Below are 27,398 nucleotides of genomic sequence, written 5' to 3' on the forward strand. Positions count from 1 at the left end.
GTTAAACAGCTCGTGACTACTCAACTACTGCGCCTGCGCCTGACGCTACACTAACACCCGCCTTTCACTGAGAAAGGCGTCCAATCAGAACCAGTCTTCCGGGACACGACTCCAAAATTGTTTTGGCTGCTATTTGACAAGTTGGACGGTAGAGGGCGTGGTGAGCAGGCTTGCAGAGGGTGAATCTGGCGCACTGATGACGGTAGCGGAGGTGCAGTGAGAGACGGGCGCATGCGCAGTGCCTGCAGAGCGGTTACCTCAGTGTGTGTATTTTGCTATCCTCTGCGGTTTCCTCACCAGTGCTCCCTGTCTCCCCGCTGCACCTGTACTCGGCCTGGAAGACACGGGCTCCTGCCCGGGAGCGTTACTGCGGGGCCGGGACCTGCAGCTCCGTGTGCGCGGAGACCTCCTATCACTGACATTCAGCGGGCGCTCCGGGAAGTGTCATGTGCTGGTAACCCGCTGTGTGCCGGGCTCTATGCGGCCGCTGGACCATGAATCTGCACCAGGTGCTGACAGGAGCCGTCAATCCGGGGGATCACTGCTTCTCTGTGGGGAGCCTGCAGGAGCAGCCCATAACGGTGAGACCCTAGACATGGGGGGCACTGATACTGTATGGGGGGGCTACTGTACATGGCAGCACTGATACTGTATGGGGGGCACTGATACTGTATGGGGGGCTACTGTACATGGCAGCACTGATACTGTATGGGGGGCACTGATACTGTATGGGGGGCTACTGTACATGGCAGCACTGATACTGTATGGGGGGCACTGATACTGTGTGGGGGGCTACTGTACATGGCAGCACTGATACTGTATGGGGGCACTGATACTGTATGGGGGGCACTGTACATGGCTGCACTGATACTGTATGGGGGCACTGATACTGTATGGGGGGCACTGTACATGGCTGCACTGATACTGTATGGGGGGCTACTGTACATGGCAGCACTGATACTGTATGGGGGGCACTGATACTGTATGGGGGGCTACTGTACATGGCAGCACTGATACTGTATGGGGGGGCTACTGTACATGGCAGCACTGATACTGTATGGGGGGCACTGATACTGTATGGGGGGCTACTGTACATGGCAGCACTGATACTGTATGGGGGCACTGATACTGTATGGGGGGCACTGTACATGGCTGCACTGATACTGTATGGGGGCACTGATACTGTATGGGGGGGCTACTGTACATGGCAGCACTGATACTGTATGGGGGGCACTGTACATGGCAGCACTGATACTGTATGGGGGGCACTGTACATGGCAGCACTGATACCGTATGGGGGGCACTGTACATGGCAGCACTGATACCGTATGGGGGGCACTGTACATGGCAGCACTGATACCGTATGGGGGGCACTGTACATGGCAGCACTGATAGTGTATGGGGGGCACTGTACATGGCGGCACTGATACTGTGTGGGGGCACTGTACATGGCGGCACTGATACTGTATGGGGGGCACTGTACATGGCGGCACTGATACTGTATGGGGGGCTACTGTACATGGCAGCACTGATACTGTGTGGGGGGCACTGTACATGGCGGCACTGATACTGTATGGGGGGGCCACTGTAGATGGCAGCACTGATACTGTATGGGGGGCACTGTACATGGCTGCACTGATACTGTATGGGGGGCTACTGTACATGGCAGCACTGATACTGTATGGGGGGCACTGATACTGTATGGGGGGGGCTACTGTACATGGCAGCACTGATACTGTATGGGGGGCACTGTATATGGCTGCACTGATACTGTATGGGGGGCACTGTACATGGCAGCACTGATACTGTATGGGGGCTACTGTACATGGCAGCACTGATAGTGTATGGGGGGCTACTGTACATGGCAGCACTGATACTGTATGGGGGGGCACTGTACATGGCAGCACTGATGCCGTATGGGGGGCACTGTACATGGCAGCACTGATACTGTATGGGGGCACTGTACATGGCAGCACTGATACTGTGTGGGGGGCTACTGTACATGGCCGCACTGATACCGTATGGGGGGGCTACTGTACATGGCAGCACTGATAGTGTATGGGGGGCTACTGTACATGGCAGCACTGATACTGTATGGGGGGCACTGTACATGGCAGCACTGATACTGTGTGGGGGGCTACTGTACATGGCCGCACTGATACCGTATGGGGGGGCTACTGTACATGGCCACACTGATACTGTATGGGGGGCTACTGTACATGGCAGCACTGATGCCGTATGGGGGGCTACTGTACATGGCAGCACTGATACCGTATGGGGGGCTACTGTACATGTCAGCACTGATACCGTATGGGGGGGCTACTGTACATGGCCACACTGATACTGTATGGGGGGCTACTGTACATGGCAGCACTGATACCGTATGGGGGGCTACTGTACATGGCAGCACTGATACCGTATGGGGGGCTACTGTACATGTCAGCACTGATGCCGTATGGGGGGCTACTGTACATGGCAGCACTGATGTTGTATGGGGGCACTGTACATGGCAGCAGTGTGGTACAGTGTGGGCACATTACATGGCAGCAGTGTGGTCTGTGTGGTACAGTTCGGGCACATTACATGGCAGCAGTGTGGTACAGTGTGGGCACATTACATGGCAGTGGTGTGTGTGGTACAGTGTGGGCACATTACATGGCAGTGGTGTGTGTGGTACAGTTTGGGCACATTACATGGCAGCAGTGTGTGTGTGTGGTACAGTGTGGGCACGTTACATGGCAGCAGTGTGGTACAGTGTGGGCACATTACATGGCAGTGGTGTATGGTACCCTATTACATGTGTGACACATTACATGGCAGCAGTGTGGTGAATTTCCTAACACAGCTTTCCCATGAGTGTCCTATGAGCAGGACTCTGTGTCCTGTTCGGGTTGTGTATGTACCATGGCTGATTAAGCAGTGTGAGCGCCAGTCCCATCAGTGTCCTAGTAGCTGGTATTTTTACCCCTGGACACAGACTTAGTTACTCTGGTAGAAAAACCACAAGTCTGGATCTCTTCCCAATGACTTGTTCTGTCACATGACTGTGTATTTCATGTAAGACAGGACAAACCGCCGTGTGACTCCAGTCTGTGCTTTATAGGAGGCTGCCATGTTATCTGTGTCGTCTGTACGGTATATTTTGTAAAACCTCACGTCTTGATGTCAGCGTCTGGTGATGTTGGAGATGAGCCGTGCTAGATGCAGTGGGTGCTAGGCTTGTCTCTTGTCTGGTTTTTCTTTTGTGCCACTTCTCTGATTGTTAGAGGGGAAATATACTAAGGGTTTCATGACACAAGGAGATAATTGTGAGAATAATGTGACTGTAAAGGTACCTTTACACTAAACGACTTACCAACGATCACGACCAGCGATACGACCTGGCCGTGATAGTTGGTAAGTCGTTGTGTGGTCGCTGGGGAGCTGTCACACAGACCGCTCTCTCCAGCGACCAACGATCAGGGGAAAGACTTCGGCATCGTTGAAACTGTCTTCAACGATGCCGAAGTCCCCCTGCAGCACCCGGGTAACCAGGGTAAACATTGGGTTACTAAGTGCAGGGCCGCGCTTAGTAACCCGATATTTACCCTGGTTACCATTGTAAAAGTAAAAAAAAAAACACTACATACTCACATTCTGATGTCTGTCACGTCCCCCGCCGGCGTCCACAGGGTTAAAACTGCTTTCGGCAAGAGCGCTGCTAATGCACGCGCTTTGGCCGAGAGCTTCCCTGCACTGACTGTGTCAATCCGGCCGTAAAGCAGAGCACAGCGGTGACGTCACCGCTGTGCTATGCTTTACGGCCGGCACTGACACAGTGGACTCCGGGGGACGTGACAGACATCAGAATGTAAGTATGTAGTGTTTTTTGTTTTTAACTTTTACATTGGTAACCAGAGTAAATATTGGGTTACTAAGCGCGGCCCTGCGCTTAGTAACCCGATATTTACCCTGGTTACAAGTGAACACATCGCTGGATCGGCGTCATACTCGCCGATCCAGCGATGACAGCGGGTGATCAGCGACCAAAAAAAGGTCCTGATCATTCCCCAACAATCTCCCAGCAAGGGCCTGATCGTTGGTCGCTGTCACAGATAATGAGATCGTTAGCGGGATCGTTGCTACGTCACAAAAAGCGTGACGTTGCAATGATATCGTTAACGATATCGTTATGTGTGACGGTACCTCTACCTTGCGGTTACTCGCAACTAACAAACTATGCAAAGTTCTATCTGAACAAAACACCAGATTTCTGGATCAATGAAAGTCTTTTGGAATACAAGTGAAGATGTTTATCTGTAGTGTCCTGCCCCACAAATGCCTCAGACCAGTTATCAGGTGCAGTGGTGGACGGGTGATGACTTGAGCTTGCTTTGCTGTCACAGGCTCTGGGCAGTTTGCAGTCATTAAAAGAACCATGAACTCCTCTTTATACCCAAGTATTCTAGGGTCAGTAGTGAGGCTATGTGGCATAAACTGAGTGTTGCTACAAAACAATGATTGGAAACACAACAGCAAATCTACTCCATAGTGTCTGAAAAAGAGAAAATAATTGAGGTATTGCAATGGTCTGTTCAAAGTTAGGACCTCAACCCAGCTGAAATTCTATGGCAGCACCTTAACTCCTTCCTGCAAATAGGCGTAACTGATTGCAGGTGATTTCCCATACAGTTGTACAGTTACGTCTTCGTAGCAAGAGCTAGCTGTCATACACAACCAGGCTCCTGCTGCATGCATTGAGACTGGACATAGCACCAATCCCAGCTCTTTAGCCCCTCAGATGCCATTGTCACTAGCTCCGCTCACGGCTGTTAACCAGAGACAACGTCATTTACAGTGCTGGGGGGTGCACCATTCTGTGCATTCAACGGCGCTCCAGCCAATCAAAACATTGTATCTACCCTAAAAATTGAAAATGTTAAGCGTCTCGGAAAATGGGGTCACAATCAAATTACTTTTTTGCAAGTACCCATGAACCGCACCTGAGGCTATGTGCACACGTTGCAGATTTGCCTGTGGAATTTCCTGGGCAGATTCTGAATTTCTTGGCAGAAAACTCAGGTCAGAATCTGCTCCATTTTTTTGGTATGTGCACACGTTGCAGATTTTTGTGCGGATTTCTTCCTTTTTTTTACCCCTGCAGACTTCTATTATGGATTGGGTGCAGAAATGCAGCAGAACTGCACAAAAGAAGTGACATGCTCCTTTTTTGAATCTGCTGCGTTTTCTGTGCAGATTTTTCATTAGCACAGCGTTTTTTTTTTGGCCATTGATTTACATTGTACTGTAAATCACTTGCAGATCTGCAGCGTTTCTGCGCGGAAAAAAAAAGCTGCAGTTCTGCAGGAAATCTGCAAGGTGTGCACATAGCCTGAGAGAGATTGGGATCCGCCGTTATCACTGGACAGAAAACCAAGAGCACAAAATAAAAAGGCACCTCCCACTTCCTCATTCATTGTGGTCTCCTGACCTTTGGATGTAGGACAGAGCAGCCGGGAATCCTAGAATACTATAGCGTGTCATATAGCAACCTCTAGTAAGAATGGCAGTGAGTACAGGGGCCCAGTTAGGCACTGAAATTCCAACATCAGTCTGGGTCAATCTGCATTAAATGCTTGCGTACCCACCTAGGTTTGGTGTCTGGCCTGGGCCTTGTGTTTCAGTGGTCCTGTGGCCTTATGACTCTGGCTAGTCATGTAGCCTGACATTTCACGTTCAGTCTGCAGCCTGCCGTTTCTTGTTTTGGTACTGTGGCTTAGTTGCTTAAAGCGTCTGTCTTGTCATCAGATCCTGTGTTCGGATCTCGGTAATGTCTGGCCTCGTGTCTTGTGTGTTGCTTTGACCAATACCATATGATGTCTAGATCTCGTTCTGACGGAGTCGCTTCCTCATGGGAAAAAAAAGTAGTGTATTAGAAGTGATGGTTATCACTTTGTTTTCTTAAGGTACCGTTACACTAAACGACTTACCAACGATCACGACCAGCGATATGACCTGGCCGTGATCGTTGGTAAGTCGTTGTGTGGTCGTTGGGGAGCTGTCACACAGTCAGCTCTCCAGCGTCCAGCGATCCGGGGAAAGACTTCGGCATCGTTGAAACTGTCTTCAACGATGCCGAAGTACCCGGGTAAACATCGGGTTACTAAGTGCAAGGCCGCGCTTAGTAACCCGATATTTACCCTGGTTACCATTGTAAAAGTAAAAAAAAAAAAAACACTTCAGATCTTTTGAACTATTAGGTGTTCATTGAGACTAGAAGGGTTTCTTAAATTCCAGATTTCGGCCTTAGGCCGGGGTCAGACTAGCGTACGGCTTCCGATGCTATATGCTAGTGACCCTCGGCTCCTGCTCTGCTGCGAGTGGGAGCCGAGTGTCATGTGTCTGTGCTCCGAGCCTCTAGCACAGAGAAACGGAGCACAGCTGTGGAGGAGGCGGAGAAATGAATCTCTCCATCTCCTCCATTGCCAGGGTCAGCGTATATCGCACAGCACTCAGATGAAATCCGAGTGATGTGCGTTGTCTCACTCGCACCCATAGACTTATATGGATGCGAGTGAGCCGAGTCTCTGCCGAGTGTCGGTGACAATCGCAGCATTCTGCGATTTCACTCGCACGTTGAAAACAACCAACAAAAAACAAAAAAAAAAAGCTGCTGTGAGCTGCCCCATAGATGAATACTGGTCCGAGTGCTATGCGATGTTTTATCAGCCCAAGGCTGTTTGCACTTTCATGACCAGGCCAAATTTTACAATTTTTACCAGTGTCGCTTTATGTGGTAATAACTCTGGAACGATTCAATGAATTCCAGTGATTCTGAGATTGTTTTTTCGTGACATACTGTACTTCATGTTAGTGGTAAAATTTCTTCATATGACTTGCGTTTATTTGTGAAAAAGCGAAAATTTGGCAAAAATTTTATGTTTTTCAAACTTGATTTTTATGCTCTTAAATCAGAGGTATATCACACAAAATAGTAAATAAATAAGGCTACTTTCACACTAGCGTCGGAAGCTCCCCGTCGCAATGCGTCGGGCAGAGATTCCGATGCTAGCGTTTAACGCACTGCACAACGGAGGCAGCGGATGCATTTCTCCGGCACATCCGCTGCCCCATTGTGAGGTGCGGGGAGGTGGGGGCGGAGTTCCAGCCGCGCATGCGCGGTCGGAAAAAGCGGTCCGTCAGGAGGAAAAAACGTTACATGTAGCGTTTTTTGCTCCCGACAGTCCGCCAAAGCACGACGCATCCGTCGCACGACGGATGCGACGTGTGGCAATCTGTCGCAATGCGTCGTCAATACAAGTCTATGGGGAAAAACGCATCCTGCAAGCACTTTTGCAGGATGCATTTTTTCTGCAAAACGACGCATTGTGACGGATTGCAGTTAACGCTAGTGTGAAAGTAGCCTAACATTGTCCACAAATCTACTTTACATCAGCATAATTTTTGTTTGTTAGGTAGTTATAAGGGTTAAAAGGTGACCAGCGATTTATCACTTTTCCAACAAAATTTACAAAACCATTTTTTTAGGGACCACATTACATTTGTATGTAAGTGACTTTGAGGGGTCTATACTGCAAAAACTGCACCCGGTGCTCAAAACCACATTCAAGAAGTTTATTAACCCTTTAGGTGCTTCACATGAATTTTTAGAATGTGGAATGAAAAAATGACCATTTAACTTTTTTTCTCACAACAATTTTACTTTAGACCCACATTTTTTTAAATTTTTTTATTTTCACAAGGGCAATGGGAAAAAATGGGCCCCAGAATTTGGTCTCCAATTTATCCTGAGTACGCCGATACCCCATTACGTGGGAGAAAACTACAGTTTGAGCGCATGGCAGGGCTCGAAAGTGAAGCAGTGCCGTATGACTTTTTGAATGCAAAATTTGCTGGACTAATTAGCGGATGCCATGCTGAGTTTGGAGTTCCCCTGATGTGCCTAAACAGTGGAAACTCTACACAAGTGACCCCATTTTTTTAAACTCGACCCCTCAAGGAATGTATCTAGATATGTGGTGAGCACCTTGAACCCCCCAGGTGTGTCACCAAAGTTTATAACGTAGAGCCATGAAAATAAAAAATCACATTTTTCCAACAAAAATGTTTTATCCTCAATTTTTTTTTTTTTTCAGAAGGGTAACAGGAGAAAATGGAACCCAAAATTTGTTGTGCAATTTCTCCTGAGTATGCTGATACCTCATAAGTGGTTGAAAACTACTTTTGAGGCACAGTGCAATACTGTGCAATAGGGTAGAAGCGTCATATTGAAGTTGAGATTTTGCTGGACTGATTTGAGGGTGCCATGTCACATTAGCAGTACCTCTGAGGAGACAGAACAGAAGAAACATACAAAGGAATCCACATTTTACAAACTACACCTCTCAATGAATTCATCTAGGGGTGCAGTGATCGTATTGGTGCCACAGGTGTGTCACAGAGTTTTATACCATTGGACAGTGAAGAAAAAATAATTACATTTTTACCACCAAAATGTTGTTTTGGCCCCAGAATTTACATTATCTCACTGGGAAATGGGTAAAAATGGCACCAAAATTTGTCTCACAATTTCTGCTGTAATACCGTATATATGGGTGTACACTAATGCATAATGTTCGGCGGTATGATGACAAAGCATTTTTTTTTGTTAGGGTGTTCATTGAAGAAGTTAACTAGTGGATTGTTTCGGACATGCCAATACCAAATATATGTCCTTTTATTGTTTTTTTTTATTTACATAAATGTATTTATAGGAAAAATATTTTTCTTTTTTTCCCCTTTATTTGGGGATTTTTTTTTTAAATTTCTTTTAATTTAATTTTCTTTTATACTTTTTTTACATTGTATGAGCCACCTTCACTGCAGGGCCAGGAAGGACGCCGTGGCCATCTTGGGGCCGGGGTCTCCATGCAGACCATCAGGACAATGCGATTGCATCACGTTGTTCTAATGGAAGCGCGCAGCGAACACATTCCTTGCGCGATGCTCCTTTATGTTGCTGTCACTACTGACAGCGGCATCAGAGGGATTAAAGGCCCGCGATTGGTGCTAACACCGATCATGGGCGTTGCTGCGGGGTGTCAGCTCTCACACAGAGCTGACACCCGCACGCAATCGCTACGGTGTGAGGCCACGCCATACATATACTGCTGTTTGCCGGAACGCAGCTCCCGCAAAGCAGTATATGTACGGCGCATGTCAGGAAGGGAAAACTTTCACAAACATCAGTGTATCAAATACTTATTTTCCCCGCTATACAGTCATGAGAAAACCAAAGTACACCCTCTTTGAATTCTACAGTTTCCCCTACCGTGATACATACATTTGGTCCTTAAGGGTATGTGCACACGTCAGGATTTCTTGCAGAAATTTTCCTGACAAAAACCAGACATTTCTGCCAGAAATCCGCATGCGTTTTTTTTCACGTTTTTTCATGCGTTTGTGACTCATTTTTGGTGGGTTTTTTGTGCGTTTTTTCCCAAATGCATAGAATAGCGGGAAAAATGCAGAAAATCCGCAAAATTAATGAACATGCTGCTTTTTTTTTTTAACCGAGATGCGTTTTTTTTTGCGGAAAAAAATGCATCATGTGCACAAAACATGCTGAATATAGGATGCATAATGTATACACTTTTAATGAGTTTTTATAGCATTTTTACCGCGAAAAAATGTGAAAAAAACGCGAAAAAACCTGAACGTGTGCACATAGCCTAAAGGGTCTTAAAATTTGGTAACTACAGCCACCGTTGCAAAACATGACAAATAAACTTACTATAATCCATATATGTCTCGTGGCGAAAAATCTTATTGCTTTTCACTGGAAGAGTCAACAGATACCATCAGTTAAAGATATCATACTAAAAGTTTCTCAGCACAGATCTCATGAATATCATTTTTCAATAGCAAATAACCAGTGTCTAAAGTTCTTGAAAAAGTGGTCCAGATGGGATAAAACATTCCCTACCCCGATAACTTGAAATGTTAATCAAGTTCAGGCTCCAATTATTAATCATAATGTGTCTACCCTGATTTCTGTTCTTGTGGTTCTAACTTATAACCTTGGTTATATTCTAAGATGTATAGTAATATGCTTGCTAAAATCTGTACATAGTTCTTGTTATCATACTTGTCCTATGCAAATCTATTGTACGATCATTATTATACCCCATTGTTAGGGGTTTGTTTTCCCTACCTCCATACCCCTCCCCCTCCCCCTCTCCCCCTCCTGACCTATCCCTCCCGGTTAAAGTTTAAAATTAATAAAATTATTTTGAAAGCAAAACATGACAAATTACACTGTCATTATTTAACCACTTAGGGAAGGGGCAGTTAGTTTTTTACTTTCGTTTTTTCATCCCCTTAACCCAATAGCTGTAATTTTTCCGTTGACACAGCCATGTGAGGGTTATTTTTTGTACTTTTGAATTGCTAGATCTATTTTAACCCCTTCATGACCCAGCCTATTTTGACCTTAAAGACCTTGCCGTTTTTTGCAATTCTGACCAGTGTCCCTTCATGAGGTAATAACTCAGGAACGCTTCAATGGATCCTAGCGGTTCTGAGATTGTTTTTTCGTGACATATTGGGCTTCATGTTAGTGGTAAATTTAGGTCAATAAATTCTGTGTTTATTTGTGATAAAAACGGAAATTTGGCGAAAATTTTGAAAATTTCGCAATTTTCACATTTTGAATTTTTATTCTGTTAAACCAGAGAGTTATGTGACACAAAATAGTTAATAAATAACATTTCCCACACGTCTACTTTACATCAGCACAATTTTGGAAACAAAATTTTTTTTTGCTAGGAAGTTATAAGGGTTAAAATTTGACCAGCGATTTCTCATTTTTACAACGAAATTTACAAAACCATTTTTTTTAGGGACCACCTCACATTTGAAGTCAGTTTGAGGGGTCTATATGGCTGAAAATACCCAAAAGTGACACCATTCTAAAAACTGCACCCCTCAAGGTGCACAAAACCACATTCAAGAAGTTTATTAACCCTTCAGGTGCTTCACAGCAGCAGAAGCAACATGGAAGGAAAAAATGAACATTTAACTTTTTAGTCACAAAAATGATTTTTCAGCAACAATTTTTTTATTTTCCCAATGGTAAAAGGAGAAACTGAACCACGTACGTTGTTGTCCAATTTGTCCTGAGTACGCTGATACCTCATATGTGGGGGTAAACCACTGTTTGGGCGCACGGCAGGGCTTGGAAGGGAAGGAGCGCCATTTCGCATTTGGAGAGCCCCTGTGTGCCTATGCAATGGAGCTCCCCCACAAATGACCCCATTTTGGAAACTAGACCCCCCAAGGAACTTATCTAGATGCATACTGAGCACTTTAAACCCCCAGGTGCTTCACAGAAGTTTATAATGCAGAGCCATGAAAATAAAAAATAATTTTTCTTTTCTCAAAAATGATTTTTTAGCCTGGAATTTCCTATTTTGCCAATGGTAATAGGAGAAATTGGACCACAAATGTTGTTGTCCAGTTTGTCCTGAGTATGCAGATACCCCATATGTGGGGGTAAACCACTGTTTGGGCGCATGGCAGGGCTCAGAAGGGAAGGCACGCCATTTGGCTTTTTAAATGGAAAATTATCTCCAATCATTAGCGGACACCATGTCGCGTTTGGAGAGCCCCTGTGTGCCTAAACATTGGAGATCCCCCACAAATTACCCCATTTTGGAAACTAGACCCCCAAAGGAACTAATCTAGATGTGTAGTGAGCACTTTGAACCCTCAAGTGCTTCACAGAAGTTTATAACGCAGAGCCATGAAAATAAAAAAAAAAAATTATTTTCTCAAAAATGAATTTTAGCCCGCAATTTTTTATTTTCCCAAGGGTAACAGGAGAAATTTGACCCCAAAAGTTGTTGTCCAGTTTCTCCTGAGTACGCTGATACCCCATATGTGGGGGTAAACCACTGTTTAGGCACATGCTGGGGCTCGGAAGTGAAGTAGTGACGTTTTGAAATGCAGACTTTGATGGAATGCTCTGTGGGCGTCACGTTGCGTTTGCAGAGCCCCTGATGTGGCTAAACAGTAGAAACCCCACACAAGTGACCCCATTTTGGAAACTAGACCCCGAAAGGAACTTATCTAGATGTGAGGTGAGCACTTTGAACCCCCAAGTGCTTCACAGAAGTTCATAACACAGAGCAGTGAAAATAATAAATACGTTTTCTTTCCTCAAAAATAATTTTTTAGCCCAGAATTTTTTATTTTCCCAAGGGTTACAGGAGAAATTGGACCACAAAAGTTGTTGTCCAGTTTCTCCTGAGTACGCTGATACCCCATGTGTGGGGGTAAACCACTGTTTGGGCACACGTAGGGGCTCAGAAGGGAAGTAGTGACTTTTGAAATGCAGACTTTGATGGAATGGTCTGCGGGCGTCACATTGCGTTTGCAGAGCCCCTGGTGTGCCTAAACAGTAGAAACCCCCCACAAGTGACCCCATTTTGGAAACTAGACCCCCAAAGGAACTTATCTAGATGTGTGGTGAGCACTTTCAACCCCCAAGTGCTTTACAGAAGTTTATAACGCAGAGCCGTGAAAATAATAAATACGTTTTCTTTCCTCAAAAATAATTTTTTAGCCCAGAATTTTTTATTTTCCCAAGGGTTACAGGAGAAATTGGACCACAAAAGTTGTTGTCCAGTTTCTCCTGAGTACGCTGATACCCCATGTGTGGAGGTAACCCACTGTTTGGGCACACGTGGGGGCTCAGAAGGGAAGTAGTGACTTTTGAAATGCAGACTTTGATGGAATGGTCTGCGGGCGTCACGTTGCGTTTGCAGAGCCCCTGGTGTTCCTAAACAGTAGAAACCCCCCACAAGTGACCCCATTTTGGAAACTAGACCCCCCAAGGAACTTATCTAGATATGTGGTGAGCACTTTGAACCCCCAAGTGCTTCACAGACGTTTACAACGCAGAGCCGTGAAAATAAAAAATCATTTTTCTTTCCTCAAAAATGATGTTTTAGCAAGCAATTTTTTATTTTCTCAAGGGTAACAGGAGAAATTGGACCCCAGTAATTGTTGTGCAGTTTGTCCTGAGTATGCTGGTACCCCATATGTGGGGGTAAACCACTGTTTGGGCACACGTCGGGGTTCGGAAGTGAGGGAGCACCATTTGAATTTTTGAATACAAGATTGGCTGGAATCAATGGTGGCGCCATGTTGCGTTTGGAGACCCCCTGATGTGCCTAAACAGTGGAAACCCCTCAATTCTACCTCCAACACACCCCTAACCCTTATCCCAACTGTAGCCGTAACCCTAATCACAACCCTAACCCCAACACACCCCTAACCACAACCCTAACCCCAACACACCCCTAACCCTAACCACAACCCTAATTCCAACCCAACTCTAAGGCTATGTGCCAACGTTGCGGATTCGTATGAGATTTTTCAGCATCATTTTTGAAAAATCCGCGGGTAAAAGGCACTGCGTTTTACCTGTGGATTTACCGTGGATTTCCAGTGTTTTTTGTGCGGATTTCACCTGTGGATTCCTATTGAGGAACAGGTGTAAAACGCTGCGGAATCCGCACAAAGAATTGGCATGCTGCGGAAAATACAACGCAGCGTTCCCGCGCGGTATTTTCTGCACCATGGGCACAGCAGATTTGGTTTTCCATATGTTTACATGGTACTGTAAACCTGATGGAACACTGCTGCGAATCCGCAGCGGCCAATCCGCACCGTGTGCACATAGCCTAATTCTAAAGGTATGTGCACACGCTGCGGAAAACGCTGCGGATCCGCAGCAGTTTCCCATGAGTTTACAGTTCAATGTGAACCTATGGGAACCAAAAATCGCTGTACACATGCTGCGGAAAAACTGCACGGAAACGCAGCGGTTTACATTCCGCAGCATGTCACTTCTTTCTGCGGATTCCGCAGCGGTTTTACAACTGCTCCAATAGAAAATCGTAGTTGTAAAACCGCAGTGAAATGCGCAGAAAAACCGCGGTAAATCCACGATAAATCGGCAGCGGTTTAGCACTGTGGATTTTTCAAATCCGCTGCGGAAAAATCCGCATAGGACCAGAATACGTGTGCACATACCGAAACCCTAACCCTAGCCCTAACCCTAGCCCTAACCCTAGCCCTAACCCTAACCCTAACCCTAGCCCTAACCCTAACCCTACCCCTAACCCTACCCCTACCCCTAGCCCTAACCCTACCCCTAACCCTAACCCTACCCCTAACCCTAACCCTAGTTCTTACCCCAACCTTAGTGAAAAAAAAAAAAATTCTTTATTTTTTTTATTGTCCCTATCTATGGGGGTGACAAAGGGGGGGGGGTCATTTACTATTTTTTTATTTTGATCACTGAGATAGGTTATATCTCAGTGATCAAAATTCACTCTGGAACGAATCTGCCGGCCGGCAGATTCGGCGGGCGCACTGCACATGCGCCCGCCATTTTGGAAGATGGCGGCGCCCAGGAAAGAAGACGGACGGACCTCGGGCGGCCAGGTAAGTATAAGGGGGGGAGATCAGGGCACGGGGGGGGGCGTCGGAGCACGGGGGGGTGGATCGGATCATGGGGGGGGTGGATCGGAACACGGGAGGGAGGATTGGAGCACGGGGAAGGATTGGAGCACGGGGTGAGGGATCGCTGTGCGGGGGGGGTGGATCGGAGCACGGGGGGGTCGCTGTGTGCGGGGGGGGGATCGGAGTGCGGGGGGGTTTGATTGGAGCGCGGGGGATGTGATTGGTGCACGGGGAAGCGGACAGGAGGACGGGGGAGCGGAGCACAGGACGGAGGGGAGCGGACCACAGATCGGGGGGCTGGGGGGGCGATCGGAGGAGTGGGGTGGGGGCACATTAGTATTTCCAGCCATGGCCGATGATATTGCAGCATCGGCCATGGCTGGATTGTAATATTTCACCAGTTTTTTAGGTGAAATATTACAAATCGCTCTGATTGGCAGTTTCACTTTCAACAGCCAATCAGAGCGATCGTAGCCACGAGGGGGTGAAGCCACCCCCCCTGGGCTAAACTACCACTCCCCCTGTCCCTGCAGATCGGGTGAAATGGGAGTTAACCCTTTCACCCGGCCTGCAGGGACGCGATCTTTCCATGACGCATATGCTGCGTCATGGGTCGGAATGGCACCGACTTTCATGACGCAGCGTATGCGTCAAAGGTCGGGAAGGGGTTAAGTGTGGCAAAATAGCAAAAATGTGCACTTTCACAACAGTTTTTATTTTTTTTCTGGCGTTCTGATCACATGAGTCTCCAAGTCAGTATGATTACTGAGATACCAAACATGCATAGATTTTGCTTTATTTAAGTGGTGAAAAAAATAATTTGGTTTTCCTGAAACCCACGACCGCATTTGAGAAAGAAAATGGGATCTGATAAATAAAAAGGCAGCTCCCACTTCCTCCTTCAATGTGATTTCCAGGAAGTCAAGAATCGCCCAAATTCTGATAATTATTATTATTTATACATTCACTCAAGCCCTTCCCTGAGAAGACAATATTGAGAACCACCAATCATAAGCTACAGAGAGGGAATAAATAGGGATGCATGGGTTGCAGGAAAATCAAATTACCTATAAGTACCGTAATTACCGTATCATTTTTCTCCCCACCCATGACAGCAACTGAGAGACGATGACCAAGGAATCCTCTGATAGGGAGGTAGCAACCATATAAGATCTTGCACCTGAAGAATATCTTAGTTCAACAGAGATGGCTTTAGGACTGAAGATTGTGAAAGTTATATCATTCATTCAAGATGTCTCTGTCGCTTTGTACCTCCACCAAAACCAAACACCAACAAGAGTAAAAATAGAATTCTATTCCTGCTTATCACAACTTTTTTTTTTTCCAGAGATGTTCTATATTTTCAGACTTAAAGGGAACCTGTCACCCGCCCCCCCAGGGCCTGTAAAGGTAAAAGAGCCACCTTCTGCAGCACTAAGGCTGCATTCTGTGGAGGTGGCTCTTATGTTTTTGATCCCTAGTAACGATGAAATATTCACTTTTATAAATTGCGTGCCATAGCTGTATTGAGTCCGGGGGGAAAACATCCATGGAGTAAAAATAGTCACTACATCTGTAGATAAATTCCCAAAGGGCTATAATTTCCAAAGTGGGGTCACTTGAGGGGGGATTCTGCTTCTCTAGCACTTAGGGGCTCTGTTTATGAAGTCCACAAACTAGTCTAATTAAAACTGCACTCCTGGAGGCAAATAGCGCTCTGTCCCTCCCGAGTCTCTCCGTTTGGCAAAGTAGTACTATAGAGCCACATATGGGGTATTTCTACTTTCAGCAGAAATTGTGGGACATATTTTGGTGCCATTTTTACCCATTTCCACATCTGAAAATGTAAAACTTGGGACTAACACACAATCTTGGTGGTAAAAATGTAAATTATTTAGTTTTCAATTGAGAGGTTTAACTTTGGGGTCCACTTTCTCCTGTTGCCCTACAAAGTTTGTAGCAAAAAAAGTTTTTTGTGTGAAAAATGTGATTTTTTTTTTTTTTTCCCCCCACAGCTTAACGTTTTAAACTTCTGTGAAGCACCTGGGGGATCAAGGTGCTCAATACACATCTAGATAAGTTCCCAAAGGGGTCTAGTTTCCAAATTGGTGTCATTTGTGGAGGGTTTCCACTGTTTAGGCACATCAGGGGCTCTCCAAACGCGACATGGCGTCCTCTAATTATTCCAGCAAACTTTGCATTCAAAAAGTCAAATGCATGCTTCCCTTCCAAGCCCTGTCGTGCACCCAAACAGTAGTATTCCCCCACATATGGGGTATTGGCGTACTCTGGATAAACTACTCAACAAATTGTATGGTCCATTTTCTCCTGTTACCCTTGTGAAAGTAAAAAAAAAATAGATCTAAAGGAAAATTTTTGTGAAAGAAAAGTAAATTTTTTTTTGCCTTCCACATTCAAAAAATTCCTGTGAAGCACCTGAAGGGTTAATAATAAACTTCTTGAATGTGGTTTTGAGCACCTTGAGGGGGTGCAGTTTTTTAGAATGATGGTATTTTTTTTTATTTCTTTTGTCATATGGGCCCCTCAAAGTCACTTCAAATGTGAGGTGGTCCCTAAAAAAAAAAATGGTTTTGCAAATTTTATTGTAAAAATGAGAAGTCACTGGTCAACTTTTAACCCGTATTACTTCCTAACAACAAAAAAAATTTTGTTTCAAAAATTGTGCTGATGTAAATTAGACATGTGGCAAAGGTTATATATTAACTATTTTGTGCGATATGACTGATTTAAGGGCATAAAAATTATAAGTTTGATAACTGCAGACCGAGGAACATTGATAGTCATCTTGTATTTCTTCCATTTTCTAATAATTGGGCCAACAGTTGTTGCCTTCCAGGGCCGGACTGGGACTAAAATTCAGCCCAGGCATTTGAAGTTACACAGGCCCACTTGTCACATGGTGACTATATAATATCTTTGTACACTTGTAGGCAGGGCCAGTTTTAGGCAAAGTGGGGCCCTACGCCTAGGCAAAGTTTAATATGGGGCCCAAATGCTAACATATTGCACATCACACAAAAGCATTTCGGTTGTATTTCCAAGCGCTGAGTTCAGGCCGCTAAATGAGTTTGATCGACAATACTGAAGTTGTTCAACGCTTGTTTCCCGGCCTCTTTCCACCAGCTGAGGAATAATGATTCGACAAGACGATTACTAACAGATCACCATACAGTATCATGTTATCAGCAGAACATCTACAGTTTACACCGGCGATGTGCTGCTGAGAACAATGATTTTTTTTCCAGCAAAAACAATCTGAATATGCAGTATTTTACTTGTTTAGTAAAATACATCCCATAGTCCTCCATATATTATAATGTTCACCACAGTCCTCCATATACTATAATACAATCCCTATAGTCCTCCATATATTAAAATACACTTCTCTGTCCTCCATATAGCATAATACACTCCTCATAGTGCTCCATATAGTATAATACACTCCTCATAGTGCTCCATATAGTATAATGCACCGCCATAGTCATCCATGTAGTGCAATTCAATTCCCATAGTATAATGCACCCCATAGTTCTTCATATAGTATAACGTATTCCCCATGGTCCTCAATACAGTATAATACAGCCACCACCCTACAGAATATAATGCAGCCACCCCAGAGTATAATGCAGCCACCTTATAGAATATAATACAGCCCACCTCCCCATAATATATAATGTAGCCCCCATAGTATATAGCACAGCCTCCCCCATAGAATATAATATACCCCCACAATAGTATATAACACAGCCACATAGTATGTAACACGGCCTCCCCCACAGAATAAAATATACCCCACATAGTATATTGCACAACCCGCATAGCAGATAACACAGCCCACGTAGCAGTATACAGCACAGCCCACGTAGCAGTATACAGCGCAGCCCACGTAGCAGTATACAGCGCAGCCCACGTAGCAGTATACAGCGCAGCCCACGTAGCAGTATACAGCGCAGCCCACGTAGCAGTATACAGCGCAGCCCACGTAGCAGTATACAGCGCAGCCCACGTAGCAGTATACAGCGCAGCCCACACAGTAGTATACAGCGCAGCCCGCACAGTAGTATACAGCGCAGCCCGCACAGTAGTATACAGCGCAGCCCGCACAGTAGTATACAGCGCAGCCCACACAGTAGTATACAGCGCAGCCCCCACAGTAGTATACAGCGCAGCCCCCACAGTAGTATACAGCGCAGCCCCCACAGTAGTATACAGCGCAGCCCCCACAGTAGTATACTGTTATGACCTGGTGGTTAGGAGCACCCGGTACGACCTGATAGTTAAACTCACACAGGACAAGCTCTGGGATGTGGGAGCTCTGCTGACCGCAGGCCCTAATCCTATCACATCAACTATAAATTGGCGTGGAGCGTTCCTGACTCTCCCTAGACGCCTCTTCACAGCCTAAGAGCTAGCTAGCCCTAGAGATAGAAAATAAAGCCTACCTTGCCTCAGAGAAATTCCCCAAAGGAAAAGGCAGCCCCCCACATATATTGACTGTGAGTAAAGATGAAAGTCACAAACGCAGAAATGAAAGAGGTTTCAACAATGGGAGGCCAGACTTACTAAACAGACAGAGGATAGGAAAGGTATCTTTGCGGTCAGCACAAAAAACTACAAAAGACCACGCAGAGTGTGCAAAAAAGACCTCCGCACCGACTAACGGTGCGGAGATGCCACTCTGCATCCCAGAGCTTCCAGCTAGCAAGACAAAATCATGATAACCAGCTGGACAAGGACACAATGAACAAATAATAACTATCAGGAACTTAGCTTCTGCTGGAGAAGACAGGTCACCAGAAAGATCCAAGAGCGAACTGAACCAATGCAGGAACATTGACAGCTGGCATGGAGTAACGATCTGAGTGGAGTTAAATAGAGCAACCAACCAAAGGATAAACCACGTCACCTGTGTCAGGAACCTCAGAAGCAGCAGCTTCACTCACAGCCACCAGAGGGAGTCCATGGACAGAACTCGCCGAAGTACCATTCACGACCACAGGAGGGAGTTCGACAACAGAATTCACAACAGTATACAGCGCAGCCCCCACAGTAGTATACAGTGCAGCCCCCACAGTAGTATACAGCGCAGCCCCCACAGTAGTATACAGCGCAGCCCCCACAGTAGTATACTGTTATGACCTGGTGGTTAGGAGCACCCGGTACGACCTGATAGTTAAACTCACACAGGACAAGCTCTGGGATGTGGGAGCTCTGCTGACCGCAGGCCCTAATCCTATCACATCAACTATAAATAGGCGTGGAGCGTTCCTGACTCTCCCTAGACGCCTCTTCACAGCCTAAGAGCTAGCTAGCCCTAGAGATAGAAAATAAAGCCTACCTTGCCTCAGAGAAATTCCCCAAAGGAAAAGGCAGGCCCCCACATATATTGACTGTGAGTAAAGATGAAAGTCACAAACGCAGAAATGAAAGAGGTTTCAGCAAAGGGAGGCCAGACTTACTAAACAGACAGAGGATAGGAAAGGTATCTTTGCGGTCAGCACAAAAAACTACAAAAGACCACGCAGAGTGTGCAAAAAAGACCTCCGCACCGACTAACAGTGCGGAGATGCCACTCTGCATCCCAGAGCTTCCAGCTAGCAAGACAAAATCATGATAACCAGCTGGACAAGGACACAATGAACAAATAATAACTATCAGGAACTTGGCTTCTGCTGGAGAAGACAGGTCACCAGAAAGATCCAAGAGCGAACTGAACCAATGCAGGAACATTGACAGCTGGCATGGAGTAACGATCTGAGTGGAGTTAAATAGAGCAGCCAACCAAAGGATAAACCACGTCACCTGTGTCAGGAACCTCAGAAGCAGCAGCTTCACTCACAGCCACCAGAGGGAGTCCATGGACAGAACTCGCCGAAGTACCATTCATGACCACAGGAGGGAGTTCGACAACAGAATTCACAACAGTATACATCGCAGCCCCCACAGTAGTATACATCGCAGCCCCCACAGTAGTATACATCGCAGCCCCCACAGTAGTATACATCGCAGCCCCCACAGTAGTATACATCGCAGCCCACACAGTAGTATACAGCGCAGCCCCCACAGTAGTATACATCGCAGCCCACACAGTAGTATACAGCGCAGCCCACACAGTAGTATACAGCGCAGCCCACACAGTAGTATACAGCACTGCCCCATAATAGTATACTGCACAGCCCACATAGTAGTATACTGCACAGCCCACGTAGTAGTATATAGCATTGCCCACATAGTAGTATACAGCACAGCCCATGTAGTATATAGCACAGCCCGCACAGTAGTATACAGCACAGCCCGCACAGTAGTATACAGCACAGCCCGCACAGTAGCATACAGTAGAGCCCACATCTCTCCTCTCACCCTAGAATGGCCCCACAGTCCTGTAAAAAAAAACAGAAAAAAACACAAGCTCCTCACCTCACCTCGTGCCCGCGTTGCTCCCTGCTCCTGTCTCGGCAGCTGCCGCTGCACTGCCTGGAACACAGTGAGTGCCCGCGCACCTGCAGTGTCAGAGGCAGAGCGGGGAATGATGGGAGAGGGGGCGTCAGGTGATGCTCTCTCCATCATTGCATTCAACTGTGCTGGCGTCATAGTCGCTTGTATAGTTGAATGCGGCGGCGCTGGGGGGGGAAGGGTGAGTCGGTGTGCAGCGGCCCACTACTGGCACCGGCCCTTCTGGCATTTGCCAGAACTGCCCGATGGCCAGTCCGGCCCTGTTGCCTTCTCACCAAGCTGCTTGCCTACTGTCCTGTAGCCCTTCCTAGCCATGTGCAGGTCTCCAGTTTTGTTCCTGTTGTCCTTAGACAGCTCTTTGGTCTTTGATATGGAGGAGGCGTTGGATGTGATTGTGTGCTCAGGTGCAATTTGTGCAGGTAATGCATGCAGAGTAGAAGGGCTTCTTAAAGAATAACTAATAGGTCTGTGAGAGCCAACATTCTTGCTGGGTGGTAGGTGATCAAAATCATACAATATCATTTTCTGGTATTTATTTTTAGATTCTGTGTCCAAGTGTACCTACGATAAAAATTATAGACCTCTCCGTTCTTTGTAAAATCGTCAGTGTATCAAGTACTTATTCCCCCCCTGTAGCTACCAATGCGGGATCGGCCACAATATATAGGAAGTTGTACCGCCAATCTACAAAGGAAAATAAATATTAAGAGTGAAAATTAAAGGCTTTTTCTTGTTTTACAATGCAGACCTGCAAACTTCTACTAAATGCCTAGTGATTCAGTGAGAAGAGCTGCAGTAAGAGTATTGTGCACACGTCGCAGATTTGCCTGTGGTATTTTCTGTGCAAATTCTTCCTCTCTTGGCAGAAAACGCAGGTGCGGATTTGATGAATTTTTAATGCATTTTTTTGCTGCAGATTTTCATGCGTTTTTGAAAGCTAAATAGAGATCTATTATTAAGCAAAAAAAAAAAAGAATTGTGATGTAATTTCTTGTCCAACCTCTTTATTTACATACTCCATTGAAGAATGTTTACACAGACAGATAGATCTATAGATAGATAAATCTGTCTATACATATAGATCTATCGATGGATAATACCAAGCCCGATGTTTAGTAATAAACATAAAATGGTACGTAAAGAGTTAAATAAAGACACACACACAATCTGTGTTATTAAACGCAATATCTGTTTAATTTAAAAAATAATTGAAAAAAAATGGCATTCGCTCCCTCGCAATTGTCTGCACCAGAGAGGAAAAAGCCGATGGTCGGGACCCGATGTTTATAGCCTGAGAATACCCATGGATCTTCCCAGACTATGAATATCATCCCGCAGCTGTATATTTAGCTTTACTGGCTATTAAAATAGGGGGACCCCCCAAAAAATGACGTGGGGTTCCCTTATAATTTATAGTCAGAAACGCTATGCAGACAGCTGCGGGCTGATATTCATAGCCTAGAGAGGGACCATGGATATTGCCGCCCCCTCCCCCCAACTACAAATGCCAGCTCCCAGCCACCCCAGAATTGATGCATCTGTAAGATGCGCCAATTCTGGCACTTAGCCTCTCTCTTCCCACTGCCCTGTAGCGGTGCCATATGGGGTAAAAAGGGGTTAATGTCACCTTTGATTGTAAGGTGACATTAAGCCCGGTTAGTAATGGAGAGGCGTCAATAAGATACCTATCCATTAGTAATCCTACAGTAGTGAAAGTAAAAAAAAAGACAGTGTTTTAAAATTCTTAATTTCACCATACTTACAACCACGCCTAATTCCCCAAAGCCATCGATCACCTTCAAAAAATAATAAACCAACCGTATACTCCCTGGTCCGACGCAGTCCAATTAATAACGAGTGTCCCACGACGATCTCCCCTGTAGAACAGTGACATCGGGTGATGTCACTGATCTATAGGCCTCCATTGACACACTGACAGGAAGCAATGGTTCCTGCAGTACATCGCTGAAGAGGTTACCTTAGTTCATTCTCTCGCTTTACTGCAATGGTGTGTGGGAATTTTCTCACACAGCTTTCCGGCAAGAGAATGAACTTAAGTGTCCTCTCTCCCGGAAGCAGCGAAGGGATATACATCGCGGAGGATTACCCCCGCTGTCAGTTCATTGCAGGGCCCCTGTAGAGTGCGGACATCGCCCGATGTCACTGTTCTGCACGGGAGATCGTCATGGGAGGACACTTCTTATTAATTGGACTACTGCGGAAAGGTAAGTATAGGTTGCTTTACTATGTTATTTTTTGGTTACAGGAGAATTGAGGGCTTCGGGGACTAGGCGTTTGGTAAATATATACTCTGTTGTGTGCTGTATGTTATGTGTATGTACTGTTTGTTATATGTTGTATGTTCTGTATGGTTTTGTTTTTTTTAAACTACTGAACACAGCCATTGTCTGATGGGACTGCTTTCCCATCATCGGCAATTCTGTCGTGAGCTTTCATTGCTGGATGGGAGCAGTAGTCCTATCAGACAATGGATACACGCGCGCGCGCGCAAACCCATCACACAGACCTACGCGCACATAGCTCCGCCGCCCCACTCCGCCCACACATTCCCTCCTCCCGATCTGCAGCGTTTCATCCGTAGCAAAACTACAGATCTTTTTTACATCTGCGGGTTTGCTGCGGATGTGCCTGACACAATGGTAGTCAATGGGTGCAGAAACGCTGCAGATCCGCCAAAAGAATTGATTTCGCGTATTTTTTTTCCGCAGCATGTGCACAACAATTGTCAATTTCACATACAGTAGACTAACATTGGCTGTGCACTACACTGCGGATTTGATGCAAATCCGTGGGACCTAAAACGCGGCGGAGATGCATCAAAATCCGCAACGTGTGCACATAGCTAAACAGGCATAACTCCTGATCACACAATTCATAGCCAGGTTCCTATCTATAGATCTATTGAAACTAGAATAGCAGGAGGAAATTCATGGAAACAAGGACAATGTACAGTCTCCATGCATAGAAGTCCATCCTGTCGGAGTGATTGCACAGTCCATGGTGAGCAGAGCAGATTTTGTCAGGTGTTTAGTTTTCTTATTGAGGACTTTCGCTTAAAGTGAATGTCATCAGGATTGTGCTCAGTAAACTACAGGCATTATCATGTTGGCCCTGTTATTCTGATTAAAATGATACCTGGGTTGAAGTAAGGCCGGTTTCACATTAACGTTTTTTGCCCAATGTAGCCCTGCTTACTGTCCGCATTCGTCTTGCATACCTATCTTTAACATTGTGTACGCAGGGACATGCTTTGGCATCAGTTTGTATGCGGATGCTTCGTTTCGCTGTGTCCGGCGAATGCAACATGTTCCATTTTTTGAGGCGTCAAATATGCGCATATGTGTGCGGATGATTGCGTATAAACAATGCATTACTGTCTATGGGAACGCATTGGTACGCAAGGACATGCGTTCGATGCTCTCGTGTATTATACTAATATTGAGGACTGAGGAGTGAATTATACTACATGAAGGACTATGAGGAGTATATTATACTATATGGAGGACTATGCGGTGTATTATACTAAACAAGCAAAATGCTGCTTATTCATAGAGTGATTGGATTGTTTATCTGGGAACAGAAATCCTTGTTCTCAGCAGCACATCGCCGGTGTAAACTGTAGATGTGCTGCTGATGACATGATACTGTATGGGGACAGATTGATCTAATTGTGATTGTTCTGTCCCCATCATTCTTTCTCAGTTGGTGTAAAGAGGCCGGGAAACAAGCGAACGACTTCAGCATTGTCGATCACACTCGTTTAGCGGCCTGAGATCAGCACATGTAAATACAGCAGAAATGCTTCGCAGGGAGACCAGGCAAGGATGATGACAGTTGTAGTTAGCACCCGGCGCCTGGGAATAGCGCTAACTCTACTGATTTTCCCAGCCGCCAAAGCATTTAATTCCGGTATGTGTAATGATTTTTAGGGTTGATGTCAGCTGCGTAATTTCAGCTGCTATTAATCCCTGGTGTAAGTAATGGAGAGACACCTCCACTACTAGCCCAGACCTGGCGAGACCCAGCGACTCTGAAGAGCGGTGACGGTAGTAACAGTACCGCTCTTCACAGTCGCCGAGCTCAGCGGAAGATCCGGAATATCTGAAGAGCGGTGACGTTACTGATGTCACCGCTCTTCAGAGTCACCGGGTCTCGTGCTGCGCAGCGTAACCAAAAGTGGCTGTAGGCAAAGTATATGGAGCATCAGAATGAGGTTCTCTACGAGATCCAGTTATGTAGGTAAAGTAGCGCCTTTTCTTGGTACTGCAACTAAAAGCAATAAATAGGACTGAGCTGTAATGCTGGATACAGCTGTGATTATATGTTATATAGTCGTGTTACACTCCCCTCACTTCTTGTAACCTACAAGTGTTCAAAGATGTTATACAGTCACCATGTGACAAGTGGGCCTGTGTAACTTCAAATGCCAGTGCTGAATTTTAGTCCCAGTCCAGCCCTGCTGGGAGCCGGCAGAGGACTGACAGCCCTTCTCTTTGGATCGGAGACCCCACTGCGTGACGCGAGGTCCCAATCGTTGCCATGGTGACCTGATTTCGCCATGATGATATCCGGGTCATCAGAGCTAGGAAAGTTGCTGATCAAGTGCAGTGCATGATCAGCAGCTTTCCCTGTCAATGCAGAGCTGACAGCTTCTATTGCAGGCTGCTGCATCCCCATGCGGTACAGGCGATCAACCTGCAAAAAATAATAGTCCCATATTGGGACAAAGTTAAAAAAAAATTATAAAAAGTAAAACTTTTTTAAATAATTGTAAAAATATTTTAAAAATATCAAATAGTAATAAAAAAATTGTTTCTATAAATAAATATTTGTATGAAAAAAAAGATATAAGCCATAACAGTACACATATTTGGTGTTGACCCGACCTATAAAACCGTTCAACTAGTTAACCCCTTTATTACCATAAAAAAATAAAACAAGGCATAAAACAATGCTTTTATCGTACCACCAAATAAAAAGTGGAATAAAACGCGACAAAAAGATGGATATAAACAAACGTGGTACCGCTGAAAACTGCATCTTGTCCTGCAAAAAACAAGCCGCCATACAGGTCCATCAGCAGAAAAATAAAATAGAATAAAGCTATGCAAAAAATAATCCAGCCGACACACGGGCTCTCCAGCCCGACACACGGGCTCTCCAGCCCGACACACGGGCTCTCCAGCCCGACACACGGGCTCTCCAGCCCGACACACGGGCTCTCCAGCCCGACACACGGGCTCTCCAGCCCGACACACGGGCTCTCCAGCCCGACACACGGGCTCTCCAGCCCGACACACGGGCTCTCCAGCCCGACACACGGGCTCTCCAGCCCGACACACGGGCTCTCCAGCCCGACACACGGGCTCTCCATGCATGTACTGTGATAGTGACATAGCTTCGACACATGCAGCTGCTGAGCCGAACAGCTGATCAGCCGAAGCGATCCATATACCCGGGTTCCCGCTGTAGCTTATTCTGTAAGCGCTATAGCGTGCCGAATAAGCAGGAACCCGATCAAATTCGCTCATCTCTAGTTTTGAGCACCTTGATGTGATGCAGTGCCTTAAAAAAATGTTTTTGTAAATTTTGTTGTAAAAATGAGAAATTGCTGGTCAACTTTTAACCATTTTAACTCCCTAACAAAAAAAAAAATTTGGTTCCAAAATTGTGCTGCTGTAAAGTAGACATATGGGAAATGTTATTTATTAACTATTTTGTGTGACATATCTCTGTGATTTAAGGCCATGAAAATTCAAAGTTGGAAAATTGCTAAATTTTTCCCATATTTCCATTTTTTTCACAAATAAACGCAAGTCATATCAAAGAAATGTTACCACTATCATGAAGTACAATATGTTATGAGAAAACCGTCTCAGAGTCACCGGGATCCGTTGAAGTGTTATAACCACATAAAGTGACACTGGTCAGAATTGTAAAAATTGGCCTGGTCATGGAGGTGCAAACCACCTTCGGGGGTAATGGGGTTAAACAACAACCACAAGACGGATTTAGTAAACCCAGGTATCATTTTAATCAGAATAAGGCCAGAATCACACATGCAAGAAATACGGCCGAGTCTCGCATGTTAATATCCGGCATTGCCTTCATTATTCAGGAGCGGAGTGTGCGGCCGCATAGCAATACATGGAGCCGCACGCTCCGCTCCTGAGTGACGGCGGCAATGCCGGGTATGAACATGCCAGACTCGGCCGTATTTCTCGCATGTGTGATCCTGGCCTAACAGTGCCAACCTGACAGTGTTTGTAGTTTACTTAGCAAAATCCTGATGACAGGTTCGCTTTAAAGGGATTTTTCAGATAGTCTTTTCAGGTCAGTTTTCCCACTGTCCTCTTCTGGGGGGTATCCATCCTCCATGTGTAGTTTATTTT

The 27,398-nt window shown here is 45.7% G+C and overlaps 1 protein-coding gene across 1 annotated transcript in view; it reads left to right on the top strand.

Moving 5' to 3' along the window:
* Positions 1-208: 208 nt before the first annotated feature.
* Positions 209-27,398, top strand: part of DMXL1 (Dmx like 1) — a 230,094-nt gene continuing 202,904 nt past the window's right edge. The window contains exon 1 of the mRNA XM_069753398.1: positions 209-581. Within this exon, the coding sequence (XP_069609499.1) occupies positions 495-581 (87 nt within the window). The 5' untranslated portion in view covers positions 209-494. The remainder of the gene's footprint in view (positions 582-27,398) is intronic.

This window comes from Ranitomeya imitator, chromosome 1 (assembly GCF_032444005.1).
Source record: "Ranitomeya imitator isolate aRanImi1 chromosome 1, aRanImi1.pri, whole genome shotgun sequence".
NCBI classification, from domain to species: domain Eukaryota; kingdom Metazoa; phylum Chordata; class Amphibia; order Anura; family Dendrobatidae; genus Ranitomeya; species Ranitomeya imitator.